At 57.3% G+C, this 25,640-nt stretch overlaps 1 protein-coding gene across 5 annotated transcripts; it reads right to left on the minus strand.

Annotated features, from left to right (window-relative positions):
* Nucleotides 1-1,118: 1,118 nt before the first annotated feature.
* MTG1 (mitochondrial ribosome associated GTPase 1) lies at nucleotides 1,119-25,620 on the minus strand. 5 transcript variants are annotated; one of them, XM_057530722.1, is made up of 15 exons: nucleotides 25,317-25,612; nucleotides 24,325-24,811; nucleotides 23,406-23,605; nucleotides 21,560-21,812; nucleotides 20,726-20,841; nucleotides 13,645-13,711; nucleotides 11,083-11,185; nucleotides 9,069-9,149; nucleotides 8,477-8,533; nucleotides 8,202-8,292; nucleotides 6,888-6,949; nucleotides 6,407-6,503; nucleotides 6,006-6,087; nucleotides 1,876-1,966; nucleotides 1,119-1,608 (listed from the first exon to the last, which is right to left on the minus strand). In XM_057530722.1, the coding sequence occupies exons 1-15, from the start codon at nucleotides 25,498-25,500 to the stop codon at nucleotides 1,522-1,524; spliced, it is 2,058 nt and encodes a 685-aa protein (XP_057386705.1). In that variant the 5' UTR covers nucleotides 25,501-25,612; the 3' UTR covers nucleotides 1,119-1,521. The 5 variants fall into 5 exon arrangements, with proteins under 5 accessions (XP_057386705.1, XP_057386704.1, XP_057386703.1 ...); XM_057530721.1 differs by having other exon boundaries at nucleotides 1,854-1,966; nucleotides 20,726-20,838; nucleotides 25,317-25,609; XM_057530720.1 differs by having other exon boundaries at nucleotides 1,854-1,966; nucleotides 25,317-25,608.
* Nucleotides 25,621-25,640: the final 20 nt, after the last annotated feature.

Genomic DNA, 25,640 nt, shown 5'->3' on the forward strand with positions numbered 1-25,640 from the left:
ATCAAGCACTTTCCTCCAAAGACCCAGGCGCTCCGCTGCAGGACGCAGCTCCCTGCAGCCTCCTCTGTCCACACTGCCAGCATTCTCGGGTGCGGCGCCCAGATGCCCTCCGTCCTCCCAAACGAAGCTCGATGCTCCCAAAGACCAACAGGTCATGGCCAAGCCCTGGCCGGGGCCTCAGAGGCAGCGTGACCGTTTGAAAATCTTGAACAGGGGGACCCATCCGGGCGGCCCCTTGGTTGACTCAGTTCTCCCTGATGGGCCCGGCCAGGATGTGCTCAGCCTCCGAGACCCACCCGGACCTGGACCGTGGCAGGCCCGGACCTTCACGTGCCTCTGCAGCGTGAGCCGCCAGCGCACTCGGGACGTGATGGAAACGCCACTCTCGTCAAGCTGTTCCACACACCAGCCCGACTCCAGGGGCATCTGGCGTCTGGCACAGCCGCGAGTCTCTGAATGCTTCCCACCCCTACGGGTCAGGGTTCCGGCAGGAGGCCGGTGGGTGTCTCCGGAGACTTGGCAGGTGTGCTGGGTGTGCGGCAGCCACACGGGGCGGCAGGCCCTAGAGGGGTGCCTACGGGAAGGCGGCTGCGCCACCACTGGCGACAGAAGGGCCGCGGCTGCTGACCAGGTGCAGCCTGCCCCGCCCCCACTGCCCTGCCCCCCCCCCCCCCCCCCCCGGCCTCTCCAGAGCGCAAGCTGGTGGTCATGTTCCTGCACCCCTTCCGGTGCGATCACAACAATGCTGGGCACCGCCTCCGGGAAAAAGTCCTGCTGTCTCATTAGCTGGAAGGTGCTCGGAGGCGGTGGGGAGGCCCGGGGTCTCCACTGACCACACCGGCCTGTGTGCGGCTGGGCTGTGAGCAGAGCGGCCCCAGCCACCGAGGGGACAGGTGGTCCTTGGGTTCTGCCACGGCTACTTGGGACCTCTTGTCCGCGTGTGTGCACGTTTTAGTAGTGAAATAAACACTCTGCTGCCAATGAGACTGTTTCTTATTGCAGGACCCAGGACTCCGTGTCGGGAATCTTACACAAGAGCCTTGGGTACTAAGTGGTTCACGTTCCGCTTTTCCTTGGTGAGGGGCCCAAGGGGCTGCACAGGTGCACAACGAAAGGGCCAACCACAGAAATAGGCCTTTTAATTTTAAGATTACAGTTTACACTTTCAACTCCTTCTGAGAAAACACCAGCTTCTCCTCAAGAGAATATTTAAGAGATACTGAACATGAGTGAGTTTCCTCCCCAGGCCAGGCACCCAGGGACGTCCACTGCCCTGATGTCCACACCCAGGCTCAGTCCCCTGTAACCAGGGGCTGGGCTGTGGAGCAGCAGGAGGGCACGGCCTCCTCCCTAGAGCAGAGACCGGGGAGTATACAGTGACCAGCAAGGAGCCTGTGGCCAGGGGACTCCTGGGCATCCACCCCCTGGCCGTGGAGCCAAGGGCAGGGGCGCGAGGCCCTCCCACTGGACTAGCTCAGGGCTCCGCCGCAGGGGGGCCCTGCAGGAGGTCCTGGTCCAGCATCACGGGGCCCAGCACCCCGCTGCGGAAGGCCTGCAGGAAGTCTCGGGCGGCCGCAGGGTAGTTGGGCTGGATAACATTGACGTCACCTGGGGAAGCAGGAGGGCCCAGTAAGGATGGAGCCCCACTGGGGAGCTCTAGCCCACCCACCTCAGGCCCGTTCAGGTGGGCGCCTGCGCTGCACACTCGGGAAGCTGGAGCCTCCAGAAGCCACGGGAAGAGGGGTGGGCCGCCCCGCACACCCTGCCCTGAGCCCGGACCGAGAGCCCCTCCCCCCAGAAGCTCCGCCCCAGGCCCCGCCCCCCGGGCCCGGCCTGGGGCCACCAGGTCTCACCAGTGCCCGTCAGCACCTTCACCTTCTGGGTCTTCCTCAGCTTCACAGCCACACGCTTTAGCACACTGGCGATGCCGTCGCAGGCCTCACCCAGGCCGTAGTGCTGCACGTACCTGCACATAGGGCGACAGTCAGCAGCTCCACCAATGACCCCTCGTGGGTGCGGGTGACCGCCATGCGGACCTGGGGGCCTCACCGACACCTGCCTTCCGCGTGGCCACGACCAGCTGCCCGAGACCCGCTCCCCCACCGGGGCCCTGGGCGCGGCGGCCAGAATGGCTGCAGCTCCCAGCGGTGTCATCCCCTGGCCCTGAGCTGGCCCGGGTCCCACGATGGCAGCCCGGCCACCGGCACACAGTTTGCTGCCGAGGCTGCACTGGTGCCTCCAGGCGGCTGGCCGGAGACGGACGGCGGTTTTCCCCACTGACGCGTGCTCTGGGCCGGGGGGAAGAGCCAGCACGGGACGGGCACAGCACATCAGAGGCTGAGCGGCCGAAGGAGACCAGTGTCTTCCACGGACACGTGCCTCCCTGAGCCCCGGGGCCAGGACCCCTGGACCAGCACCTGCGCTGGCCCCTCCCCCTCACCGCCCGCTGGGCAGGCAGGGCTGGGATGTGAACTGCAGCTGCAGAGTGGGGGAGGCCGGACGGGCCTCAGGCCTCACGCCGGGACCCCACGTGAGCATCGGAGCCGGTCTCGGGGACGACAATCCTGAGGAATGCGCGTCCAAAATCAAACCTCCCGGAGCAGCAGCTGCATGGGCCCCTCTGTCCCCAAGAGACCAAAGGCAAGGAAGACTCCCACCCACACACACCCAAGACCTGCCACCCGCAGGAAGTCGGCTGTCACACTTCCCAGAAACACCGAGAACAGCGGAGGTCCAAACTGAATGCCTCGAACATCAAGCAAAACATGACATTTCAAATTCTACTTCCAGGACTTCCCTGGCGGTCCACGGGTTAAGACTCCGTGTCCAGTGCAGGGGGCACGGGTTCAATCCCAGACTGGGGAACCAAGATCCCACATGCTTAGTCACGTGCAGCCAAAAAAAACCAAAAACCAAAAAACAAAAAAAACACATATGTCAAATTCCACTTCCATGCAAATGGAAGGGACTGGGTCTACTCGCCGTCTGAAATAACAAAAAAGGAAGAAACAACCAAAAATTCACAAAACAATGGTTTTCAAGGCACCAGACATCAGGCCACGAAGAGTGTAGCTATGGGAAGGAGGAGCGCAGGGAGGGGCCCCGGAGAGCCCGGAGTGGAGAGACGGCGCTGGGGACCAGGGCAGCTGCCGGCTGCACGCGAGTCAGACAGGGCAGAGCTGCCCAGGGAGAGGACTCGGGAAACTGGCAGACAGCCACCCTCAGATGGTCAGCAGAGAAAGTTTCCCAAGGCCAGAGGCCAGGAAGAACCACCCAGGAGGGCAGGAGGGTAGCAGCCAGCCTCCTCAGAGCCAGGAACAGACGGAAACCCCAAGATCCACAGGGCCTGGGGAGGGGGCGGAGCACCCTGGGAACTGTTCCAGGCCCACCTGATAAACCATAAAAGGAAGACCCGAAAGGACCAAACTGTTTTCAAATAACGGTCCCAGAACAGGAATATACCTGTCACCAAAAAGGTCAGATTCACGTGCCTGCCCCCCATCAAAAGCTGTCAGGCACACATAGCAGGAAATCAGAGCCATTACAAGGAGAAAACCAATCACCTGAAACTGCCCCAGATGTTAGAATTCACAAAGACATTGAATCGGTTATTAGAACTGTGTTCCCTGTGGTTACAAAGTTAAGAAAACACACAGAAGACAGTCAAAAAAAATGATCCAAATCGAGTATCTAGAGGAAAGCACTATGAAACACACACTCAGGGGATTATAAAGCAGATCAGATTCTGCAGAAGAGAGGGTGAGGGAACTGGAGACCCAGCACTGCTGAGCCGGCAGCACCTGCGGCCAGTGCCTGGGTAGTGGAGCCCTGGGAGAGAAGAATGGCCAGAAATCATCCGAATGTGATACAAACTACACAACCACAGATGCAAGAACTCAAGGAACTAAAAGCACAAGAAACATGAAGAAAACTACACCAGGGCCCAGCATCATAAATTGCTCAAAAACTTGATAAAGAGAAATCTTAACAGCAGCCAGAGGGTCATGTATACAGAGAACAAAGACAAACAGACAGCAGATTTCTCATCAGAAACAACAGCCGCTCTGCGGGACTGAGGAAATCCATCCATCTAGAATTCTACACGCAGGGCAAACGCCCTTCAAAAACTAAGCGTCACAGGAAATCCTCAGACAGGAAGATGGCCCCAGAAGGAGGGCAGGTCCACGCACAGACAAGGAGCCGTGACTGGCGAGGCTCAGAGTAAACTGCCAAGATCGAGTCTTCACTTTACATCTGTGTATAGACAAAGCTCGGCAGCACGTCTGCTACATAAAAGCAAAACGTGTGACAAGACCGGCCCAGAGGTGAGGATGAGGAGAGTGGAAAGGCCCTCACACCACACTCGGCATTAACACCACCAAAAAGTGTTCTGCAAACCCTAAAGCGGCCTCCGCCAAAGTTACAGGTAACAAGCTGACAAAGGGGAATCATAAAACAGGCCAGAGAGAGAGAGGAAAAAAAGAACAAAGAATAGTTGGGACAAACGGCAAGATGACAGATGTAAACCTAACACCAGTGATCACATCAGATGTAAATGGTCTAAATGCCTAAAATAAAAGCAGAAACGGTCAGACTGGGTAAAAAGCAAGGCCCAGGGCTTCCCTGGTGGCGCAGTGGCTGAGAATCCGCCTGCCAATGCAGGGGACACGGGTTCGAGCCCTGGTCTGGGAAGATCCCACATACCGCGGAGCAACTGGGCCCGTGAGCCACAATTACTGAGCCTGCGTGTCTGGAGCCTGTGCTCCACAACAAGAGAGGCCGCGACAGTGAGAGGCCCGCGCACCGCGATGAAGAGTGGCCCCCGCTTGCCACAACTAGAGAAAGCCCTCGCACAGAAACGAAGACACAACACAGCCATAAAGAAATTAATTAATAAATTAATTAATTTAAAAAAAAAAAAAAAAAGCAAGGCCCAACTATAAGCAGCCGATAAACACATTTTACAAGTAAAGACACACAAGCTCAAAGTAAAGTGACAAGAAAGATGAGCACACAGAGACTCTCTTGAAGGATAAAGGGGGTCACGTCCTCAAATCACCAGGAGAACCCAATGACCTCCTGAAGGTTTCCGCCCCCGACAACGGAGCCTGGAAACTCATGAAGCAGCTGCTGCCAGGACAGCGGGGAAGAGAGCAGCCCAGGCGGTGGTGGGAGGGCCCGTCTTGCCACGGGCAGCACAAACAGGAAGACAGTCAGGAACATGGAAACAAGGAAGGAACAGGGACCGAACAGCAATCAACCAACAGCAATCAAGACAGAAAGAGAACATAGAAAGTCAATGAAACCAAAAGCTGGTTCTTTGGGGAAGTCAATAACCTGTGACCGATGTCCTCAAGGCGATAAAGCAGCAGTCACCAACCTTTCTGGCACCAAGGACCGGTTTCGAGGAAGACAGTTTTTCCACGGACGGGGAAGGGGGGAGATGGGATGGCTCAGGCGGTAACGCAAGCGATGTGGAGCGGTGGGGAGCGGCAGATGAAGCTTCACTCGCCGCCCCCCTCCCGCTGTGTGGCCCGGTTCCTAACAGGCCACAGACCGGTACCGGGTCCCCTGGGGGTTGGGGACCCCTGTGATAAAGGACAGCTCTGGGGCCCCACGGGACACCGGCGCTCACACCGTCCTCAGCGGTGAGAACAAACCGACCAGATGTCTGCACAATGAAACCTCCTGGTGGTGACCAGTGTTAGAACACGGGCGAATCCCGAGACGACGGGGCTGAGCGGGGAGTCCGCACCATGCGGCTCCACTCGTGAGATTCTAGAAGGGGGACGGGAAGCAGATGGGGCAGGAGGGGGCGGGGAGGAGGGGCGACAAAGCAGCATACGAATTGGGGGGGTTTCTGGACTCTGGAACGGTTTCACACGTCTATCAAACTGTACACTTTAAATGACTGCAGACTGTCTGTCTACAGTACTTTAACGGTGCTGTTTTTTCAGTCACGTTTGGCTGGGATGGGAGAGGAAGGGCCGCCTTCCCACACTCACCCCAAGAGCTGGCGCCTGTTGAGGGTGTAGAGAAGGTAGTCAGCCAAGGTCTCCTCGCCCACCAGGTGGTCCAGCACGGTGCCTGGGAACAGGCAGCAAGGGTGAGCGCACACACGTGCCGCTGAGGAGGCCAAGCCGTGGCCTGACCTGCCCCCACCAGCCCCGCCCCGCCTGTCAAGCGGGAGGAGGGCGCCCCCTCCAGGGCAGGCCAGGAGGGCTGGTGGGGTCAGAGGGTGCGGAGTGTGCCACCTGTGAGCCAGGACCACACACGCTGCCCGAGACGTCCTTCACCACAGCTCTGGACATCTCTGCGGCAGCCAGGCCAAGGCTGGCACAAGGCGCCCAGCCTGGGGGCCTGGGGGCCTGGGGGTCTGGGGGCCACTTGCGGGGGGCTGGCTCACCACACAAGGCCAGCTTCAGGCCCGTCTCCACGCTCTGGATCCGAGGAGCCAGCACCCCGGGGGTGTCCAGCAGGAACATCAGTGGCCGCTCACACACCTGTGGGCACAGAGGGTGGTCGGCCCGCCGCTCGAGAAGCCTCAAACAGTCCCTCCCGCCAGGCCCTCTGCTGGGTCCCAGAGGCTTGAGGAGGCCCCAGAACCTGCCCGCCAGTGTCGTCACTGCCACCAGCTCTCAGCTACCCCACAGGATGCCACTCCCGTGTGACGTGGAGAACGAGTAAGAGCAGGAGCCCGGCAGCTGCCTTCCTCCCAGGAGGACGCGCTCCGCCCTGACCCTGTGTGCCCTCGGGCAGCTTTCCTCATCTGTGAGATGCGGTGGCACCTGTGCCCTCCCCCAGGCTTGGTGTGAGGACCCGGGCAGCGCTTGGCGGACAGAGCAGAGGGAAGGGGCGGTGGAGGCCCGGCGGCCGAGGGCCCCCACCTGAATCCTGGACATCACAGCTCTGGTGATCCCAGGCTCGCCGCCCACCCTGGTGGCTTTTCCTGCAGAATAAAAGAGGGTGTCAGTGTCTGTTAAACACACAGGCAGGTAAGCTACAGAATGAGCAACGACACACGTGGAGACCTGGAGGGCCCCTAACACCAGGAGAGAACTGCCTCCCGGCCCTGGGAGTGGCCCAGCACCTGCTGAGCGACGGCCGTGACATCTGGACCGGAGCTGCCCGCCGCCATCACCCTCCCCCCGCAAGACCGGGTCCCAAGCATCTGCCCCCGCACCGCCCAGCACAGCCTGTCGGTGGGGCCACTCCTGACCAAGAGGCCGCCTGTGCTCTGAACACTGGCTGCCCTGGGGCCCAGCTCAGGGTGTGTCCCAAGCAGACTCTGCACCCTCTGCTGAATCAACACAAGAGCAAAGGGACACGTGCATCCGTCGGCACACGGATGGATAAACGAAATGCAGTCCGTCCACACCACAGAGTATTATTCAGCCCGAAAAAGGAAGGAAATTATGAATCACACTACAACATGGATGGACCCTGTAGAGTTAGGCTCCGTGAAATAAGCCTGACACAGGTCAAATCCTGTGATACCAGTTATGTGGCACCGGAGCCGTCAAATCCACACGACAGAAAGTAGAACAGAGGTTCCCAGGAGCTCAGGAGGGCGGTTACCATTAATGTCTAGAGTTTCCGCTTGAGATGATGGAAAAATCTGGAAATAGATGGTGTGATGGTTGCACAGCACTTAATGTACTTAATGCCAATGATGTTTTTTAAAGCCACAACTAAAGAAAAATAAACAAAACAACAGCTGACTATAACAGCTCTCCAGTTGGCAGCGAAACAGCCTGAGATGACAGTCTAGCACTGTTCGGTCTTTGGGGTGGTTCCCGAAGGACATGCTCGTGCAGACTTGGTCTCAAAAGTTAAGAGGCATGGGACAAGGACACAGGCCTGGGGCTCCTCCTCCCCAGGTCCCGGCCTGACGTCTCACCCCACGTATCCTACCCACCTTGAGCACAGTGGGTCAGAGACAGATAAATAAAAGGACACGATCACCAACGTTTAGAAAAGTCATCGCATATATTAAACACTATAATCAAGCATTTAATTTTGAAGAAAGAAAGCGAATGAAGTATAAAATGTATAAGGGAATGACTGTGTCTCACCAGCTGACTGCATGCCAGGCTGTCAGCTGGGTCCTCCCGGTGGAAAAAGACCCCCTGATGAGCTGGGGTCTCAGGCTCTGAAGTGTCGTCCCAGCACGAGAACCAGCGCCTGCCCCGGGGAACTACCTTTCCTGAGGTGCTGCCTCCGCAGGGAGTTGATGAGCGACGACTTGCCCACGTTGGGGACCCCAATCACCATGATGCAGTACTCCAGGTTCTGCAGGCGCAAGAGCAGGGATCAGGGGCCCACCCAGACCCCCCAGACCCACACACGCCCAGGCCAGCTTAACAGGAAGGACAGTCGCTGCACCGGCCCTGCCCACCCACCTGCTGAGACCCGGAGGACAGGGGGCTCCCCAGCAGGAGGGACACCCCACAGCTGGCATTGGCCCACCACCAACCTCTCCTCGGTGATAGCGGTAGCTGCTCCTAACCAACTCCGTGACCATCGGGACTATCTGCAAGGAACAGACCACAGGCACTTTCCTGGGGGAACTGGCCACCCTTAGCTTCTGGAGGTGGACACTCCAGCGTCCAGCACCGGACAGCTTGGGTCCGAACACGTCAAGGTTCAGGCTGCGCTACAGCGGGCGGGGGTGGGGGTCGCCTGTGCCCCACCTCGTCCCTCCACCAGGAACCAGCAGGACAGACCCCGTGGGGTGACGGCTGTGACTGCCAGCACCTGCTAACAAGATGCACATCAGCCGGTGAAATTCTCAAATACAACTGGGAAAACAGGCACTAGACCCTCCACGGGCTCTTCCACCTTATGACCCCGGAACGTGTCTCGCAGCCTGACTCTGCTCCTTCCCACCGTCAGCCCGTCCAGGCCCACGCTGCCCTCGGCAGCGGGAGACGAGCGGACCCAGAACCCGAGCAATTACGGGTCATCTCCAACACTCTGCTTCTTACGGAAGCACAAAATTATTCGTGGCATTTCTTTAACGTATTTAAGCAGAAGCATTAGAGCACAAAACAGAAAAATAAACCCACCTGCTTGATATTTTCATCCTTCACACAGTTGGTAAAAATGACATTTTTTAGGCCTTCTCCTTCTAAGTGTTGTATAATTTTCTGAAAGAGACGAGACGTTTCCATTTTAAACACCAAATGAAGACATGGGCGGTGTCATACGCTGAAGTCCAAGATCTGCTCGCCAGCCCAGAGCCATGGCGGCCGGGGACTCAGGGAGGAGGCTGGCCCACCGGGCAGCACGCGGGGCAACGCAGCACCAGGGACAGGCTGCCTGACGAGACGTCCAAGGAGGGCAGCCTGGCCCCGGGGTGGCCCTGGGCGGCTGGCTCCATGTGAGGACACAGGGAGAGGAGGCCAAGCCAGGTTACCCCAAGTCGCTCCCAGCACTGGAATTGTCACACTGGAATTGCTGGTTTAGTCACGCCTCCACTCCCGCTCCTCCTAACGAGCTTCCGCACTACGAGCTCCACTTAAACTAAGGTTTGAACCCAATCCGATTACAAAGTACAAGGAATACTTTAAAAGCCCCAAAGTAAACTAAGGTTAATATGAACTTACTGGCCATAACATGAAGCAAAATCAGCGTATGACTCATATTTTTAAAACCAGTATTGCACTGTTTGATCAGCTACTGATTTACTTAAAGGAACAAAGAAATCATTCAATAATTCAGTTAGTTTTACTCATTTATTTTATTTGTTATGAGGACGCAGATTAAGGTCAGGCCATCACAAAGACACATGTGAAGCTGCGCTTCAAGTGTACAAATTTGCACGGGACACTGCCACCCACTCCACAGAGGCAGACACGGAGGGGCCACCCTGGGGGCTTCTCCTCTCCTCTCCTCCCCAAGTCCTTGGCCGCAGCACCTGAGAGGAGGGGCAAACACTCCAGCCGCCTCCTGCAGGTGAGACCCCACCCCCACCCCCGTGTCCCCTTGTCAGGCCACCTAATGTGCCCATCACTCCACAAAAATTAGCATTTTGGAGCAGGAGCAATTGATGGATGGTAAGACCCAAGTCTCAACTAAGAAAAGCAATTGAAAACTTGTGATCACAAGTAACTACAACTGCCCGTGCAGTGAAACCCGTGGGGTTCTGTTGTCAGAGCGCTCGGTGGGAGGGACTTCAGTGAGCAGATGCGCAGCCTGCACGGCAGGGGCAGGGTCCTGATGCGCAATGTCTCCCACTCGGGTTCTCAATGGACGAAGAACCCTGTGGCTTCAGCACCTGCATTTCCCTGGAAACCGGGTGCTACAGGCCTGTGGCAGGGGTTTAAATAACTCAAGGTACCACAGCCAACTAAGAAACCGGGAACATGTTCTTGCTGCTGCGAAAGGAAAAGCTCCACAAAAGAAAAAAACTGGCTTGATTTCAAGATTCTGACACCTACTCTTCACAAAGGATTTGATAACAGCAAGAAAACAGAGAAGAACACTTCACAAGTAACATTTCCTGAATCTTCACGTTTCTCTCACTCAGGGACAAGGGGAAACATCCCCCGGCCCGGTCACTGTATCCCCGTCCGGCAGGGCTCAGGGAAACCCCCTAGCTGCTCTGGGCCTCCCGCCTTCCAGCTTCCAGATCACTCGGTGGGCAGCAGGCAGCCCACAGGTCAGCCAGGGGTCTGGGGGGCCGTGGGGCTGGCCAGCGAGGACACCAGGGGCAAACGCAGCCACCAGGAGGCCTCCAGGCCAGCGCTGTCCAGGGGACGGACGGCCACTCACCTCATGAGGCAACAGAAACGTTAGCGAATGAAAGTGAAATAAAACGTGGACATCGGCCTCACAGCAGCAACCACGACCCACGTGCTCCCAGCCTCGCGGGGCCAGCGGCCACCACGTGGGGCGCTCGGCTCCGCCCGCTCCTCCCGGCCACCTGCTATAGGAGGCGCACGCTTCGATCACTTGGGTCATGAATTAGACAAAGGGTAGTTTGCTAAAGCCGGCGGGCCCGGGCGGACCGACACCGTGTCCACCAGTGATCCGGTCCGACTCAGGGGCCCTCACACCGAAGGCCCTGCAGGGCATTACCTGCTGCTCCTTCAGATCCGCCAGGTCCATCTTGTTGAGGACGAGCAAGTGAGGCTTAAGCCCAAGGGTCTCCTGAAACAGAGGGTTTCGGCCTGAAAGTGGGATGTGGCAAAATTAAGGCAAAATTCCTTCAAAGCTTTACCAGCCAATTAATGTACTTTGCCTTGTCTTGTTACGCAGACTGGACCCACCTTCGAAAGGAAACCTTCAGAAGGGACAGAGCGGAGGAAGCCCGGTCTGGGAGCAAGCGAGCTCGGGCCAGCCCAGCCTCCCAGCCTCCCAGCCTCCCGCCGAGACCAACCCCCAGTCTTGCCTGCCCCGCCAGTGCCACAGAGCCACTGCAGGCCCCTCGCCACTTCCTGTGGACAAGAGCCGGAGCACAGACAGGGCGGTGGCTCTCACGTGGCTTCTCAAACAGGAACAACGGTGGCAAAAACAAAAACCAAAGCTCACTGGAAGGTTTTACGACTAGACCATTGTTCAGTTGCCAAAATGATCTGATGGCTCAAAAAAAGTACCTCCCACAGAGTCCTAACTAGTATATGTCAGACCACCGCCGCCACCCACTGCCGCCACCCTCTGGAGTTCCCACAGAGACCTCCAGTGAACCTGCCTCCTTACTGCCAGGGGCAGGCCCTTCTTCCCTCAGCCAGGGGCCCTCGGCGCTCACTGTCAAGTGCCACCTCCTGTGACACGGACCCAGCAGGAGGGAGGTCTGTCTGTGTCTTCATCTCGTGAGCACTCGGCCTCTACCTGGTGCTTGTCTACTACGAGGCCAAGGCCTCAACGTGTCCTGGGTCTAGGCACCCAGTCCAGTGCTGTGTCCTCACCCACACAACAAAGGGACTTTCCGTAAACAGCCCTCTTCCCTCAGAGGTTAACCAAGCCTGGGCTAGTTCACAACGCTGAAAGCCTCCAGACTCCCTCACGGTGCCGACCCGGAGGAGAAATCAGAACGTCTAGAGACTGAAAGGAGCAGAGGTGGCCGCTCATCACAGCACGCGGAGCAGTAAGGGCAGGTTTCGTTGTTTTTCAGTAATCAGACATATAATTGCCAGTAAGCCCTTCTGACTGGCATGAGGTATTGTACGAACTGGTACATTTAGCCTACAGTAGAGAAATTCCCACAGGCCTTTGCAACAGAGAAAACAGTCCCTCGCCCTCCACCCTAGATATGGAATGATTCTCAAGCCAACACCTTCGCTGCACAAGGAGAATCTAAACACAGCTCAAATAAGTACAACAAAAGCAGGCTCTGAAAAGTATACTCATCACTGAGCAAGATGGTTACATCTTGCCAATCCACGCCTCAAGTATAGCAAGAAAAGTCTGGTTGGCAGGAACGTTTTAATGGAGGTTTCATATCCCACCTGGACTGGGTTGGAAGGCCTGGGCGTGCCAGGCAGAGGTCTGAGAGAAACGATGCCACCTGCATATCAAAGGGGAGCTTTCCAGGCCCCACACTAGAGATTCTGATTCACTGGCCTGGAAAGGGGCTCAGATATGGGTATTTTCAAAAGCCTCCTGGGGGAATTCTCGTGCGTAACGAGGATTGAGAACCACTGCTTCAAATGCCAATAACTATGACAGGTGACGCTGCTGACCACCGTGGTGCTGACTGGGCCAGAGGAGGTGACGGAAACAAGGTAACAAGCCAGGAGTGCTTCCTGCTGTCGTGAGCACTGCCTGACTCAGGAGGGTCTCCCCCGCACTACAGTTCTGCACCCAATGCCAGTGGGGTTGGGGGGCGTCCCTCACCACCAAGCAATTCTCCACCACCACCAGCTGGGTGTCCTACTATTCAACTCAATTCTGCCACTGTCTACCTGGAGATGACATCAGACCCCACAGGTTAAGGGCTCAGGACTGCTACCACCCCCCACTGATTCAGACACCAATTGCAAGTCGAGGTTGTCACCTGGTGACAACCAACAGGCTGTCTGACCAACGGGCTATGGAAGGAGGGTTCCCACGACCCCCTCCTTGGGTTCTAGCAATATGAGTCTGCTAGACTGGCTCAAGGAATTAAGAGAAACATTTTACTTACTAGATCAGACTTATTATAAGAAGACATAACTCTGGAATAGCCAAATGGAAGACATGTATAGGGCGAGGGATGGGGAAGGGACCCAGAGCTTCCATTCCCTCTATATGCCACTATGCCTGCATCTCCACACACTCACCAACCCAGAAGCTGTCCCCAGCCCACCCCTCAACCGTTTGGGTTTTTACAGCAGCTTCATTACACAGGCAGGACAGAATGAACCATTGGCCTTGGGTGACTGAACTCAATCTCCAGCCCCTCTCCTTTCCGTAAGGTCAGAGGTAGGACTGAAAGTTCTAAGGCTCCCATGTCAAGGTTGGTTCCCCCAGCAACCCGCTCCCCACCTTAGGTGACTTAGGGTCTTTTCCAAAATCACCTCATTAACATAACAAAAGACACCTTAACAAGCACCTCACTTAGGAAATTCCAAGACTTTCAGGAGCTCTGTGCCAGAACCAGGACAAAGACCAAATATGTATTGCTTATTATAAGTCACAATGTCACAACCACCAAAGGATATCCGGGCATCATGGACCTCGATGATACAGTCCACCAGCTTTAGGCTGCTCTGCATCTTCTTCAGCCCTGGAAAACAGAAGAAGGACGCTTAAGGGAAGAAAGGGGTCCATGGCCGTTTAAGAGAGGTAGAAGATTTAAGTTGAACTGTCAAGAATGACACACCATCATAAACAACCTAAAATGAATACATCTGAGTGCAGTCCTCTATTAAACAATAGCTGTGTCTCCTTCAAATTCAACCCTGGTGGCTAAGGAGAGAAAAGCTCAGGTCCCTGCCTGAGGGACACCTGCACATCATAGGGTGAGGTCAGAGCCCATCCGTCTACACCACTTCCACAAGTGGGCGACTCTAGGTGGAATATTTAACCTCTATGGGTATTGATCTATAAAGCAGAGAAACACTGACTAACTGACTCATGGGGCCCTCAATACTGTGTGATGACGATGGTGTAGGTACCAACCTCAGCCACTCACCCTGGACGACGCACACACAAGGCACTGAACTCACCCCGAACTAGGAACACCACACACAACAAAAGCAACAATGCTCCTCTTCCTGCAGCTCAGCAGTGACACCGCCCCTCAGCCTCCCCTCCCACAGCCAAGCCCTGTCATTTACGCACATCCTCAGACATCTCACCTCACCCCACATGCCGCCCCCCGCGGGCGCCCCGTCCCTCCTGAGCACCGACGCGCGGAGCACCCGTCACCGAGCCCGGCAGAGCAGGCGCCCAAGGGGGCGGGAGCAGGGGGAGCGTGGCAATCCGTCACACGGGGAAGGGCTGGACCCGTCCTACATGTCTTCTTGGGGCCAAACTTTGACAAATAAACAGTAAGAAACTCCCAGAGAGGTTTAGGCAGAAGACAGCAAACTCGATCTACGTCTCAAAGGTTTTGAGGTGACTGAATAGCTGAATACAACTTGGAAAGTGCTTTCCTACCCCTACTTCATCTAGTCTCCAAAGTAACGTCAGGAATTTATCTTTTCCAAAGCAGATGCATAAACTGAGGCTTCGGGAGCCGAGTGGCAGAAGGGCCTTGCGACCCCCGCCCTCCCCGCTCGCGGGGGACCCGCGAAGAGCCGGGTAAACAGCGCGGCCCCGTCGCGTCCCGCCGGACCTCACCCTTGGCCATGTGGCCCGGGAACCAGCGCGCCACGTCGCGACCGTCTAGGGGGAAGCTCTCCCGCCAGGCGGCCCGGGCGGCGCCGCACAGCGCGCGCGCAGTGAGCCTCATGGCGCCGCGTCCCGAGCGCCGCGCAGCGCCGCGGACCGCTCCATCAACGGACTTCTCCGCCGGGCCCGCGACCCGCACAAGGGTTCCGCCACTCCAAGCTTCCGCAGCGCGGCCCGCGCGTGCGCGCACGACTCTGCCTCTGGCGGCGGACCCCGAGAGGGGGCGGGGGGCTCGAGGGCGGGGCTGTGGGCGGGGCTATGAACCAGGGGCGTGGCTCCGAGGCAGGGGCGGACCCACGCAGTCCCGGGAGTTATCGGGGTCCAGAGTTTAGTAATTCATTAAATTAAAAAATCCTGGTTCTTCCTAAGCGTATCCTGAGCATAAGTAACAAAATCTAGCAGTTCGCTTTCAGTTTGGTGCCTTTTTACAAACTTGGTCAAAATTTTTCAGATATTTAAAATTTAACTTACAAGTGTAACATCCTTTTCTAAGTACTCTGCATTTTAATGTAACAAACCAACCCTTTGCAAAAACTGACTGCAGTTCTGCTAAATTAAACCTATTAGTACAAAGAGCCTCAAAATTCCCTTCACTGTTCCAATACTCTGTATAAATGTAGTCAGATTTTAACTTTTTTTTTTTTTTTTGGCCGCGCCACATGTCTTGCAGGATCTGAGTTGTGCAACCAGGGGTTGAACCTGGGTCATGGCAGTGGAAGCCCAGAGTCCTAACCACTAGGCCACCAGATTTTAACTTTATATCGCAAGTCTGAGCAACTACTCACTGCACTTCGAGTTACAAGAGTATGACGCTAATGGAATTTTTTTTTTTTTTTTCTGCGTTGGGTCTTCGTTGCTGCACGTGGGCTTGCTCTAGTTGCGGCTAGCGGGGGCTACTCTTCATTGTGGTGCACGGGCCTCTCATTGCAGTGGCTTCTCTTGTTGTGGAGCACGGGCTCTAGGCATGTGGGCTTCAGTAGTTGTGGCACATGGGCTTCAGTAGTTGTGGCTCGCGGGCTCTAGAGCGCAGGCTCAATAGTTGTGGCACACAGGCTCAGCTGCTCTGTGGCATGTGGGATCTTCCCGGACCAGGGCTCAAACCCGCGTCCCCAGCATTGGCAGGCAGATTCTTAACCACTGCGCCACCAGGGAAGCCCTAATGGAATTTTTTAAACAAGCTCCTAAAACTCCAAAGATGCTCAGATTCTCAGCACAAAGATATCATTACTGTCATCTTGATGGCCTTAAACCTCCTAATACTCAGGGCTAATGGTTCCTGGGGCTGAGACAAGCCCTCCAGGTGGCTGACTGAGACCACCTGGGCCTCCTGACAGGCCTCCCAGCACCCCTCCTGAGCCAGCCCAGACAGCCTGAGTCCTGCACCCAGACTCATGAAACCTGAGACGTCAACAACACAGAACTCTGTGCCTGATGCACGCTGTGTTCTTCCATGGCCCTAGGACCAAAGAACGAAAATAAAAACCTTCCTGAAGCCCAGATTTCTCTCACAGCTGTCTGACAGGCAGGTGCCCCAAGTGAGACAACTCCAGGGACACAAAGCATTGGACACACAGACAGACCTCTGGGGGCAGAGGGAAGGTCCCTGGGAGGGCGATTTGACCCAAGGTGAGAAGTCGATGAGAAGCTGCCAGGCTGGAGGGCGGAGGGCCACTTGGGGCTGAAGAGAAGCCCAGAGGCAGCTCTCCAGGCACGCATATGCTTCTCCAGGGAGCCAGGGCCCCAACCCGAAGCAGGACACACCCTGCAGCCCAAGGTCTGAGGAGGGTCAGCAGCCACTGACCTCGAGCTGGGCGCCAGGCCGGTGGGCCCCATGCCTGCCACGTGGAGTCCCGGCCTCTGCAGCTCCTGCGCCTCCCTCCCTCCACAGGCTAGCCTCCAGCTGCACCGCCTCCCCGGGACGGTCCTGGAAAGATGCCCAAGCTCTGCCGTGGCAGCCGTGAGACTGGCCATTGCCACCCTCACCTGAGGCTTCTATCCTTTCCTCAGCTGTGAGATGGGGGCCGTGCAGCCCATTCCCTGGGACTCTGAGGATGCAGCGAGGGAAGATGGGAGAAGCTGAGCACAGCACCCAGGCCCCCTACACGCTCCCCACATTTATCCCATCACTGCCCAGGATACCCTGACATGCTCACCCCAGCGCCGCCCAGGGCACCCTCACACGCTCACCGCAATGCCGCCCAGGGCACCCACTCCTCTGCACCCTTCAGGCCTCACTGTACACCTCCTCCAGAAAGCCCTGGGCCCTCGGGTCAGAACAGGGCACCCCCTCCCCCGCGCCCTCCTTTCTCACACTCGCTGGCCCTCGCCCAGACCGTAGGGCAGCCAGTGCCTGAACAATGGGGAGGTCCACTGGCTCTGCTGCCACCAGCAACGAGAATTCAGGGACCCGTGAACACACCCAGGGTCCAGGGTGGCCGGGGTAGGCGGGCCACGTGCTGGGGGCACAGGGCCCTGCAGTGACCGGAGCCCGGGGCACGACGAGGACAGAGCAACCCACGCCACAGCTCCGAGGCGTAAGGACGACTCTGGACAAAGGACGCTTTTACACACTTTATGTTCTTCCAACCGCATCAGCGGCATCCTGCATCTCCCTTCTCCAGGAAGACTTCGCGCTCAGCTCAAGCTCAGCCCTGGCCGGACTCCGGCCACTTGGGAAAGGAGGGAGCTGACCCCAGTGACATTAACATCCCAAATCCCAAGCCCGACTGAACCTTGCCCATCAAAGGAAAGGGTGGGGCCAGCCTCCTGGGGACCCGGGAACCCGGGGAGCAGAGCCGAGCTCAGAGCCGGGCTCAGGCCGCTGTGCCTGCGAATCCCACAGAGCAATGAGCCGGTCAGCCTCCCTCCAGCCGGACAGCAGAGCCCCGTGCGTGGTGGAGTAAAACGTCCGGTGTGTGGCTTCCCCTGCAAACAGGACCTGGAGCTGCAAAGAAGGCTGGGCTTAGGGTAGGTGCCAGGGGTCAGCCACAAGCCCCACACGCTCCTCCCCAAACACAGAGCGGAAAAACCAAAAAGACGGAAATCAGCAGGAAAAAGATAAGAAAATTCAAGGGCCAACTCAGAAGCCCACCATCCAACCAGAAATCCAGAAAAAGAAAAAGGAAAAAAAAAAACATGATGAGATAATTGAAGAGCATCCCAGACGAGTGAATATGCGCCAGAGGGCAGCGCCGCTGGGCTCCGAGTGGGCCCGTGAGGGTGGGGCTTCTTGCTCGTTCAGGCTTCCTCAGAGATTTGAAAACCAGGTGACACAGGGAAGAAAGGCATCAGAACGGCCTCAGGCTTCCAGCAGCAACACTGGAGAACGTCTTCAAAACCCTAAGGGACGTGGCTCTCCAAATGGCATTTACACCCAACGTGAGGCTTTCACACGGCTGTGAATCCTTGGACGCTCCTCCTGTAGGAAGTGCGGTCTGTGCCCCGCCCCTTGAGTCTGGGCGGGCTCCTGACCACTTTGTCCAGCAGGTGTGGCAGGAGTGGTGCTTCCTGGCTTCCCAGCTCGGTCACTGGAGCAATGCAGCTGCCCCTCCCCGGAAGGCCTGCGCTGGAGCCCCAGGCGGCCACAAGGCAGCGTGACAGCCACCGCTCTGTGAGGAAGCCCAAGCCCCATGGAGAGGCCTGGGGCGGGTGCTCCAGTCAGCGTCCCAGCCATGCTCAGGGCAGACGTGAGAGAAGCAGCCTCAGATGACCCCAGCCCCAGCCCTGAGTCACCCCAAGCCCGTCATCTTCCCAGCTGAGACCCCAGATGTCATGGGGCAGAAACAACCGTCCCACGGTGCCCACCTACAGAACCCATCGGCCCAGAGAAGTGGTTGTTTCCACCGCTGGAAAAGAAACCAAGGTACCCTCGCCAGCTCAGGTGTGGAGAGTGCCCACGGCAAACAGGATGTGTGAACAGTGAGTAGCAGTCTTAGCAAAATTACTGCATCACACCTTGGAGGGTGGGGAGAGGTCTGAGGGCTGGGTGGGCAGATGAGTGCAAGAAAGCTAAAACTTTATGTGCCATGGTCAGAATTCAATCAGTAATTCTTAAAACTGAAAAATCAAAGAGCGCTTAGAGGGACTTCCCTGGCGGTCCGGTGGTTAAGACTCCGCGCTTCCAGTGCAGGCGGCGCAGGTTCGATCCCTGGTCGGGGAACTAAGATCCCACGTGCCTCGAGGCGTGGCCAAAGAAAAAAAAGGCACTTAGAAAACTGAACACAGAATGTTGGATGATGTGGAGCAATTATTGTGAATTTTTAAGTGTGATAACAGTGCTGTGTCCTTGATCTTTTAGAGACGCAACACTAAAATATCTGCAAATAAAAGGACATCACCTGTGGGACATGCCTAGTAACAGGCATGGGTGAGGCCGGGGCAGTGAGACACCAGGAACAGACAGCTGTGAAGCTGGAGACAGGAACCCAAAGGTTCTGCCAACCTTTGTAACATTTAAAGTTTTACACAATTAGATGTTTTGTAAACAGTGGTAGCACTATAATGGAAAAGAACCTGAGAAAAAAATACGTGTGTGTGTGTGTGTGTGTGTGTGTATCTGACTCACTTTGCTGTACACCTGAAACTAACACAACATTGTAAATCAACTATACTTCGATTTTATAAAATGGCTTTAAAACAGTGGTAGCATAAGCCTGTTATTTAGAGATCAGAATCAGCCTGAAGAACAGTCTGGGAAGGGGCAACGGCATGCCCCCAACCAGAGTGCTGTATTTTGTTTTTATTTTAATTTGTTAGCCAGCACCATAGAATCCTCTGACGCTTTAAGCCACATGTATGTATAATTCTGATCAAAATAACACATTTTTAAATTACTGTTAGTTTCAAAAAGAAAATGGACTCTGAGTCTCGGGGTCCCAGCCCCCCACTTGATCGCATCCAGCAGCCCTGGCCTTCGTGGGGCCTGTCCCGGGCCCTGGGCCTTCAGTGGGACCCCGGTGCCCTCACCAGGCAGCTGCGTCCTACCTGGGCACCCCTGCCGTCCGCAGGGAGGGGCTGGGCCAGCAGGTCCAGGTCGTCCCCGGAGCTGCCCACGGCCACGTAGCTGTAGGAGCCCCGGGTGTACGGGGCACTGTGCCAGCGGGACCTCAGCACACTCCTGGGCGCGGGGAGCCGGGGGTTCCCTAGACCAAGAGACACTCGCATTAACAAGGAGCCTCTGGGACTTCACTGGTGGCGCAGTGGTTAAGAATCCGCCTGCCAATGCAGGGGACACGGGTTCGAGCCCTGGTCCAGGAAGATCCCACATGCCGCGAGCAACTAAGCCCGTGCGCCACAACTACTGAGCCTGAGCTCTAGAGCCCACGAGCCACAACTACTGAAGCCCACGTGCCTAGAGCCCGTGCTCCGCATCAAGAGAAGCCACTGCAATGAGAAGCCCGCACACCGCAATGAAGAGTAGTCCCAGCTCGCTGCAACTAGAGAAAGCCCGTGCAGCAACGAAGACCCAACGCAGCCAAAAGTAAATTAATTGATTAATTAAAAAAAAAAAAAAAAAAACCAAGGAGCCTCTCACCTTCAGGACTTAGCAGCTGAAAGTGAGAGACGCCGCCCGGGAGAAAACCAAGGCCCAGAGGGTGTTAGTAAGGGGCTGCCCTCAGGAGGCCCTGGAAGCAGAGCCCCCGACAGGCACCGCCGCCTTTCCCAAGCCTCAGCGTCTTGTCTGTGAAGCTCTGATTAGGGACAACTGCGTTCATCTTGGTGGCAGATTTTAGAAAAGAGAAGTGGGAAGTGTCCCTCAGAGACAAGAGCTCTTAGTGACGCACTAACAGGAAGGACGGTCCCCGGACACTCAGGGCTGAACCCAGTTCCTCTCTGGTGAGAGGCTTGGTTCCTGTCAGAGACCAGCCACCAGGGCAGGAGGCAGCATGGCCCCTGCAGTCAGTACCTGTCACCCTGCGGAGCACCTGTGTCAGAGACAGGAGCACGTCCTCGTCCGACAGCGTCTCCATGAACTCAGACTCGAGCCCCGCAATGAAGCCGCAGAGCACCTGGCTGGCCCTGCTGGAGAGAAGCAGCGCTGGGACCGGACCCGCGACACCCAGACGGCCTCCACCAGGGCCAGTGGCTCCGCCAGTGTGGCCGCGAACTCCCAGGGCCCCTCGACACGGGGTCTGCAAGGTCAGAGCTCTCGGGGCACTAAGACGGTTCCTTCTGTCTCCACCACTGAGCGCCGGTGGGGACGGCCACCCCCAGCACAGTCGGGGACTCAACAGAACCTATGAGCAGAGCCGGTGGCTTCCCTGCCGCCCACACGCACTGGGAAACGCCCCACCACTGCAGTGTCCCGTGAGGCAGCGAGTCACTAACTGTATCAAGTCCTGACCCTCGGGTGCGTGTCTTTCTAGCACCCCGTGTGACGGGCCGGAGGGGGCGGGGCACGCCACGCGGACCCTGGCTCGGCTGCCGGGGCGCTCGGGCCTGGGTGTCGGGCAGACACTTTCTCGTAAATGAGCAAAGTGTGTCTCTTACGAGGAAAACAACTTCTCGTATTTATGGCACGTTCCAGGTCCCAAGAGATGCTGGCAAGCGGCACCCAGCGGGTCTCCATCTGTCCCTGCAAGGGGTGGGCCCAGGGTGTCTGTCTCACCATTTTAGGTGCCCTCGGGATCCCTACCCATTCAAACTCTCCAGAAACAACGCACAGAGAATCGACATCGCGCTGGACCCCACGCAGAGCTCACACCAGGCTTCCCCGGAGAAACCCGGGCAGAGCACGTACCCGAAGGAAGGCAGGACCCAAAAGCCAATAAGCTTCTTGAACCAGGCATCTTGCAACTTGGGGGCGGCGTCCTCCAGGGGCGACGTGTCCCTCCACACCACCTGGATGTGCTGGCAGTCTGGCTGCCAGAAAGGCTCCTCAAACTCCAGGAAGATTTTATTGTTGGTCCCAAAGCCTATTTTCCTGATCGCTTCCGCCTTCTCGGTGGGCAGTGGCGGCTCAAAGAAGGTGTCCAGACGTTCTTTAAGAAAACCTGGAATTCATACGTAGACTCGGTTTACACCACGTCAATCGCTTAAACCAGAACTGACAGCCACGGGAAGGCACCCTGACCCCGTCACAGGACTCAGAGAAAGAGGCGTCTGGGACCCACACCGGCTGGCCATCGGGAATCCTGGCCAGCACCTCAGTGGAGGGACACAACAGGCCCCATGAACACCTGGCCAGGCAGGAACGGGTCGCATGGCCCCCAGACTCCTCTGTGGGGACAGTTCTCCCTCCTGAGCCTTCTGCCTCTCAGTCTGCCCAGAGTTAGCCTGGAGGGGCAGCGAAACATACTGGCTTTACCCAGAAGCCACCTGAAAATTAAGCAGGTTCAGCCCAAAGTCAAACCGCAAAGAGATGAAACATTCGCAGCACGAGCCAACCTCACAGGTCTGCAAGAAAAGGATGAACAACCCCACAGGAAACAAGGCACCAGCCGTGAGCCTCCACAGAGGGGACCGTCCCTCCACGGCCGCCCTCTCGGTGCAGAGCTTCAACTCAGCAGTTCCTGCTACTGGAATTGATCCTACACATATGTGCCACGAGTGTTTTTAAACACACATGTGTACAACACTGTGTGCAACAGAACAAGTGAAAACCATCTAAATTTGCATCAATATCAAGTAACGACACCTACATACGAGAAAACACAGTGTGGCTGTAAAGAACAAACGGGACAGGTGCCTGGCCCCCTGTGAACAGCGACCGCACAGCCGTAGTGACGCACCTCCCGACTGCAGCAGCTTCAGTGACCACGCGCCGCAGCTGTGCGTGAACAAGGCCGTCCATGTAAAAGAAAAAACACCGTGAGAGACCTGTCTGTGCTGATTCGGAAACGAAGGAGCGGCGGAACACTGTGCTAACATGTCTGGCGTGATTCCATCGCGGGAAAAAGGAGCCGGGCACTGAGCAAGCTTATCCACACCCAACTCTCTGCGCAGCGACAGGCGGGACATGCGGCCACCGCCCTTGGGGTGGGCATGGGGGTGGGGGTGGCGGGGGGGAGATTCTTGCCCTTCATCTTCCATCCACTCTGGCACCTGCTAGCTTTGTGAACTTGGGCAATTAAGTGACTTATCTCTGTTTGCATTTGTCAAATGGGGATGGGGCAGATGTGTCCCCGGCTGCCACAGGAGTAAATGAGATGAGCAGGCACGGACTTGCGTTCACCATCTCCACCTTTTACCCAACTGCCCGCTCCTACTCCAAGACTTGCGTCTAAAGCATCGGATCTGGAATTAAATAGGAGTATACGCACGACTCCTTCCTCGATTACCACCGGGACCTAAACTCGAGACCCGGCTTTCACGCCCTCTCCACCGCTACGGAAGCAGTTTGGTGAACCTCCCAACCTTTCCATAAATTACCTCTAAAAGGAGCAAGACACTTGCTGCCCTGCGTTTTCTCTTCCTGTGAAACTTTATTCCAAAGCACTCGACTGCTGCAAAGCACAACCGAGTAACTCTATCCCAAACTCAGAATGAAAACGTGAGCTTAGCAGCCAACAAACGCCCCAGAGCCAATGAGGCTGAAGAAAGCCAGAGGCCAGGGGCCCCTGGGATGGGAACTGGAGGGGCTTTACCTAATGGCACGGTGACGACCACGTGATGCGCTGGGAAGCAGCTTCCATCCTCACATTCCACCAGCACCGGAAACGTCTCCCCAGGAGCGGAAGCTTCCTCAAAGGACCCATTCCAGTGAATGGTCTTCACTGGCTTGTTAAAAACCATCACGTCCTTGGGCAAGGAGGCCATGATGCGGTCTGTGAGTCCTTGGTAGCCCCTGGGAGAGACAGAGGTGTCCTGTGGTTAGGACCAGGCCCTGGAGGTGAGTCTCTGAAACAAGCCCTCCAAGCTCACACCAGATCAAGGAGCTGCAAGGGGCTGTGGTCTTGGCCTGGGGGCCTGGCTCAGCCAGGGAGGAAAGCAGGGAGGGAGGGGGTGTCATGGGAGGATTAAATGAGCAAAGGGATGTAAAGCTCCCCAGGTAATCGTGGAGAGCAGGTCCCTCCTCACCAAGCCCAGGGCTCTTGTTCTGGGCATCTGCCTGGTCACAGTGCCCTCCCTGTGCAGGGCAGTCCTGGAGAGTCTTGTGAGTGCCCCATGGGGGAACGGCCACACCGACACAGAGGAGGGCCTGTCTGCCCATCTCTGAGGTCGAAGCCCCCGCACAGTGCTTACAAGCAGGAGGCCTCCTAAACGTGGGAGGAACAAAGCATTACAAGATGCATTTCCTTCTTTTAATCACTTGTTTTTGAGAACAATTCTTTTCTTTTTCATAAGTGAGCAAAACTAGGGAAATAAATGACCAGTCTCCCTAAAACAGGGAAGACAAACAGCCCTGTCTCTCCCACCCATCCCCTGCCTGCCAGAGGCCTGAGGTACAGGTAGGGACCCCTGGGGTGCATGGAGGGTACTTGGGGTGCATGGGGGGACCCCTGGGAGGCACGGAGGGGTCTGGGTACATGGAGGACTGCCTGGGTGGGTGGGGCACGCACATACCCAGGAAAGGTGCAGTCCAACCCTGGCAGCACCGTGTACTCCCCGAAAGGTGCGAGGGCCACCAGGTCCATGCTGTGGGTGCCACTCACACAGCACTCCACGTTGAACAAGTTGTTCAGGATGGCCAGCTTGAGCCTCTTGGTCTCCTCCTCTTCCGTCCAGCCGGCCATGTGCTGGCGGATCTCCTTCTTGAGGTACTCCCCGACGCTGGGTGCGGGGGTCTCAGCCGCGTGCAGGAACTCCCTGGTCTGGTCTATGAGACTGTAGAACAGTCTGGCCATCTCCGCCACCAGCTCAAGGCTCACACTTCCCCCGGAGCTGGCATAGGACACAGAGGGCAGGCCCACGTGACCCCCGGTCTCGATCAGCTGGTTCTCCTCCGACAATGCCTTCTCCCCCAGCAGCCCGTACTTGGCAGCCAGCTGGAAGATGGGGTTGCCCTGCGAGGGCCCATGGATCCAGTGAGCGCCCACCTCCACCACACCACCTGGGAGGGAGCAGGAGAGGCCATCTTGAGGCTCCCTCCCCTGGGCCCTTCTTCTGTACACCGAGCCCCGCCCTTCCCATGTATGCTCTGAAAATCAGCCAGAGGCCCGCACGGTCCCTGAGGACCACAGACTCTCCCGGCAGGGCCCATCAGACCCATCAGACCTAGTTTAAGGGGAGCACCCGGGAGGGGCGACCTGGAGGCTGGAGGGGGAGCTACCTGCGGGGCCAGGACCGGGGGCAACTGTGCAGAGCCACGGGTTCCCCACGCACGGCAGGGGCCGGCCCTGCTCATGCGGGCAGCTGGGTTTCGGGGACCAGTGAACTTCGGTTAATTAACTGAAGCAGTGCGAGGATTCACTCAAGGGGCCAGATAAGGGTTCCGGGTCGCTTAACCCCGGACGCAGGCCGAGCCAGGACACGACAGAGCTCTGGCGGCACGGATTGGGCTCTGGGAAGGGGTTCCGCGAAGGAGTTCCGGGAAGGAGTTCCGGGAGGGCTGTTACCGAAGCTGCGCTCCGAGCGGATGCGGCCACCGGCGCGGGCCGTGGCCTCCAGAACCCGCAGGTGCGGGAAGGCCGGGTGGCAGCAGAGCCTCTGCGCCGCGCCCAGCCCCGCGATGCCGCCGCCCACCACCAGCACCCGGGGGCCGCGGCCCGGGGTCTCCGCCTGACGGCCACTCGACTGCATCGCGCCGTCCCGGGCAGTTCCCGCGCGTCCCCGCCGCTCGGAGGTTCGGAAAGCCGGGAAGAGACACGAAGTTGGCCCGGGACGCGGGGCGGGGCCGGAGTTTGAAGGGGGGCTCGGGGCGCGGGGCGGGGCAGAAGGCG

This window comes from Balaenoptera acutorostrata, chromosome 16 (assembly GCF_949987535.1).
Source record: "Balaenoptera acutorostrata chromosome 16, mBalAcu1.1, whole genome shotgun sequence".
NCBI lineage: Eukaryota > Metazoa > Chordata > Mammalia > Artiodactyla > Balaenopteridae > Balaenoptera > Balaenoptera acutorostrata.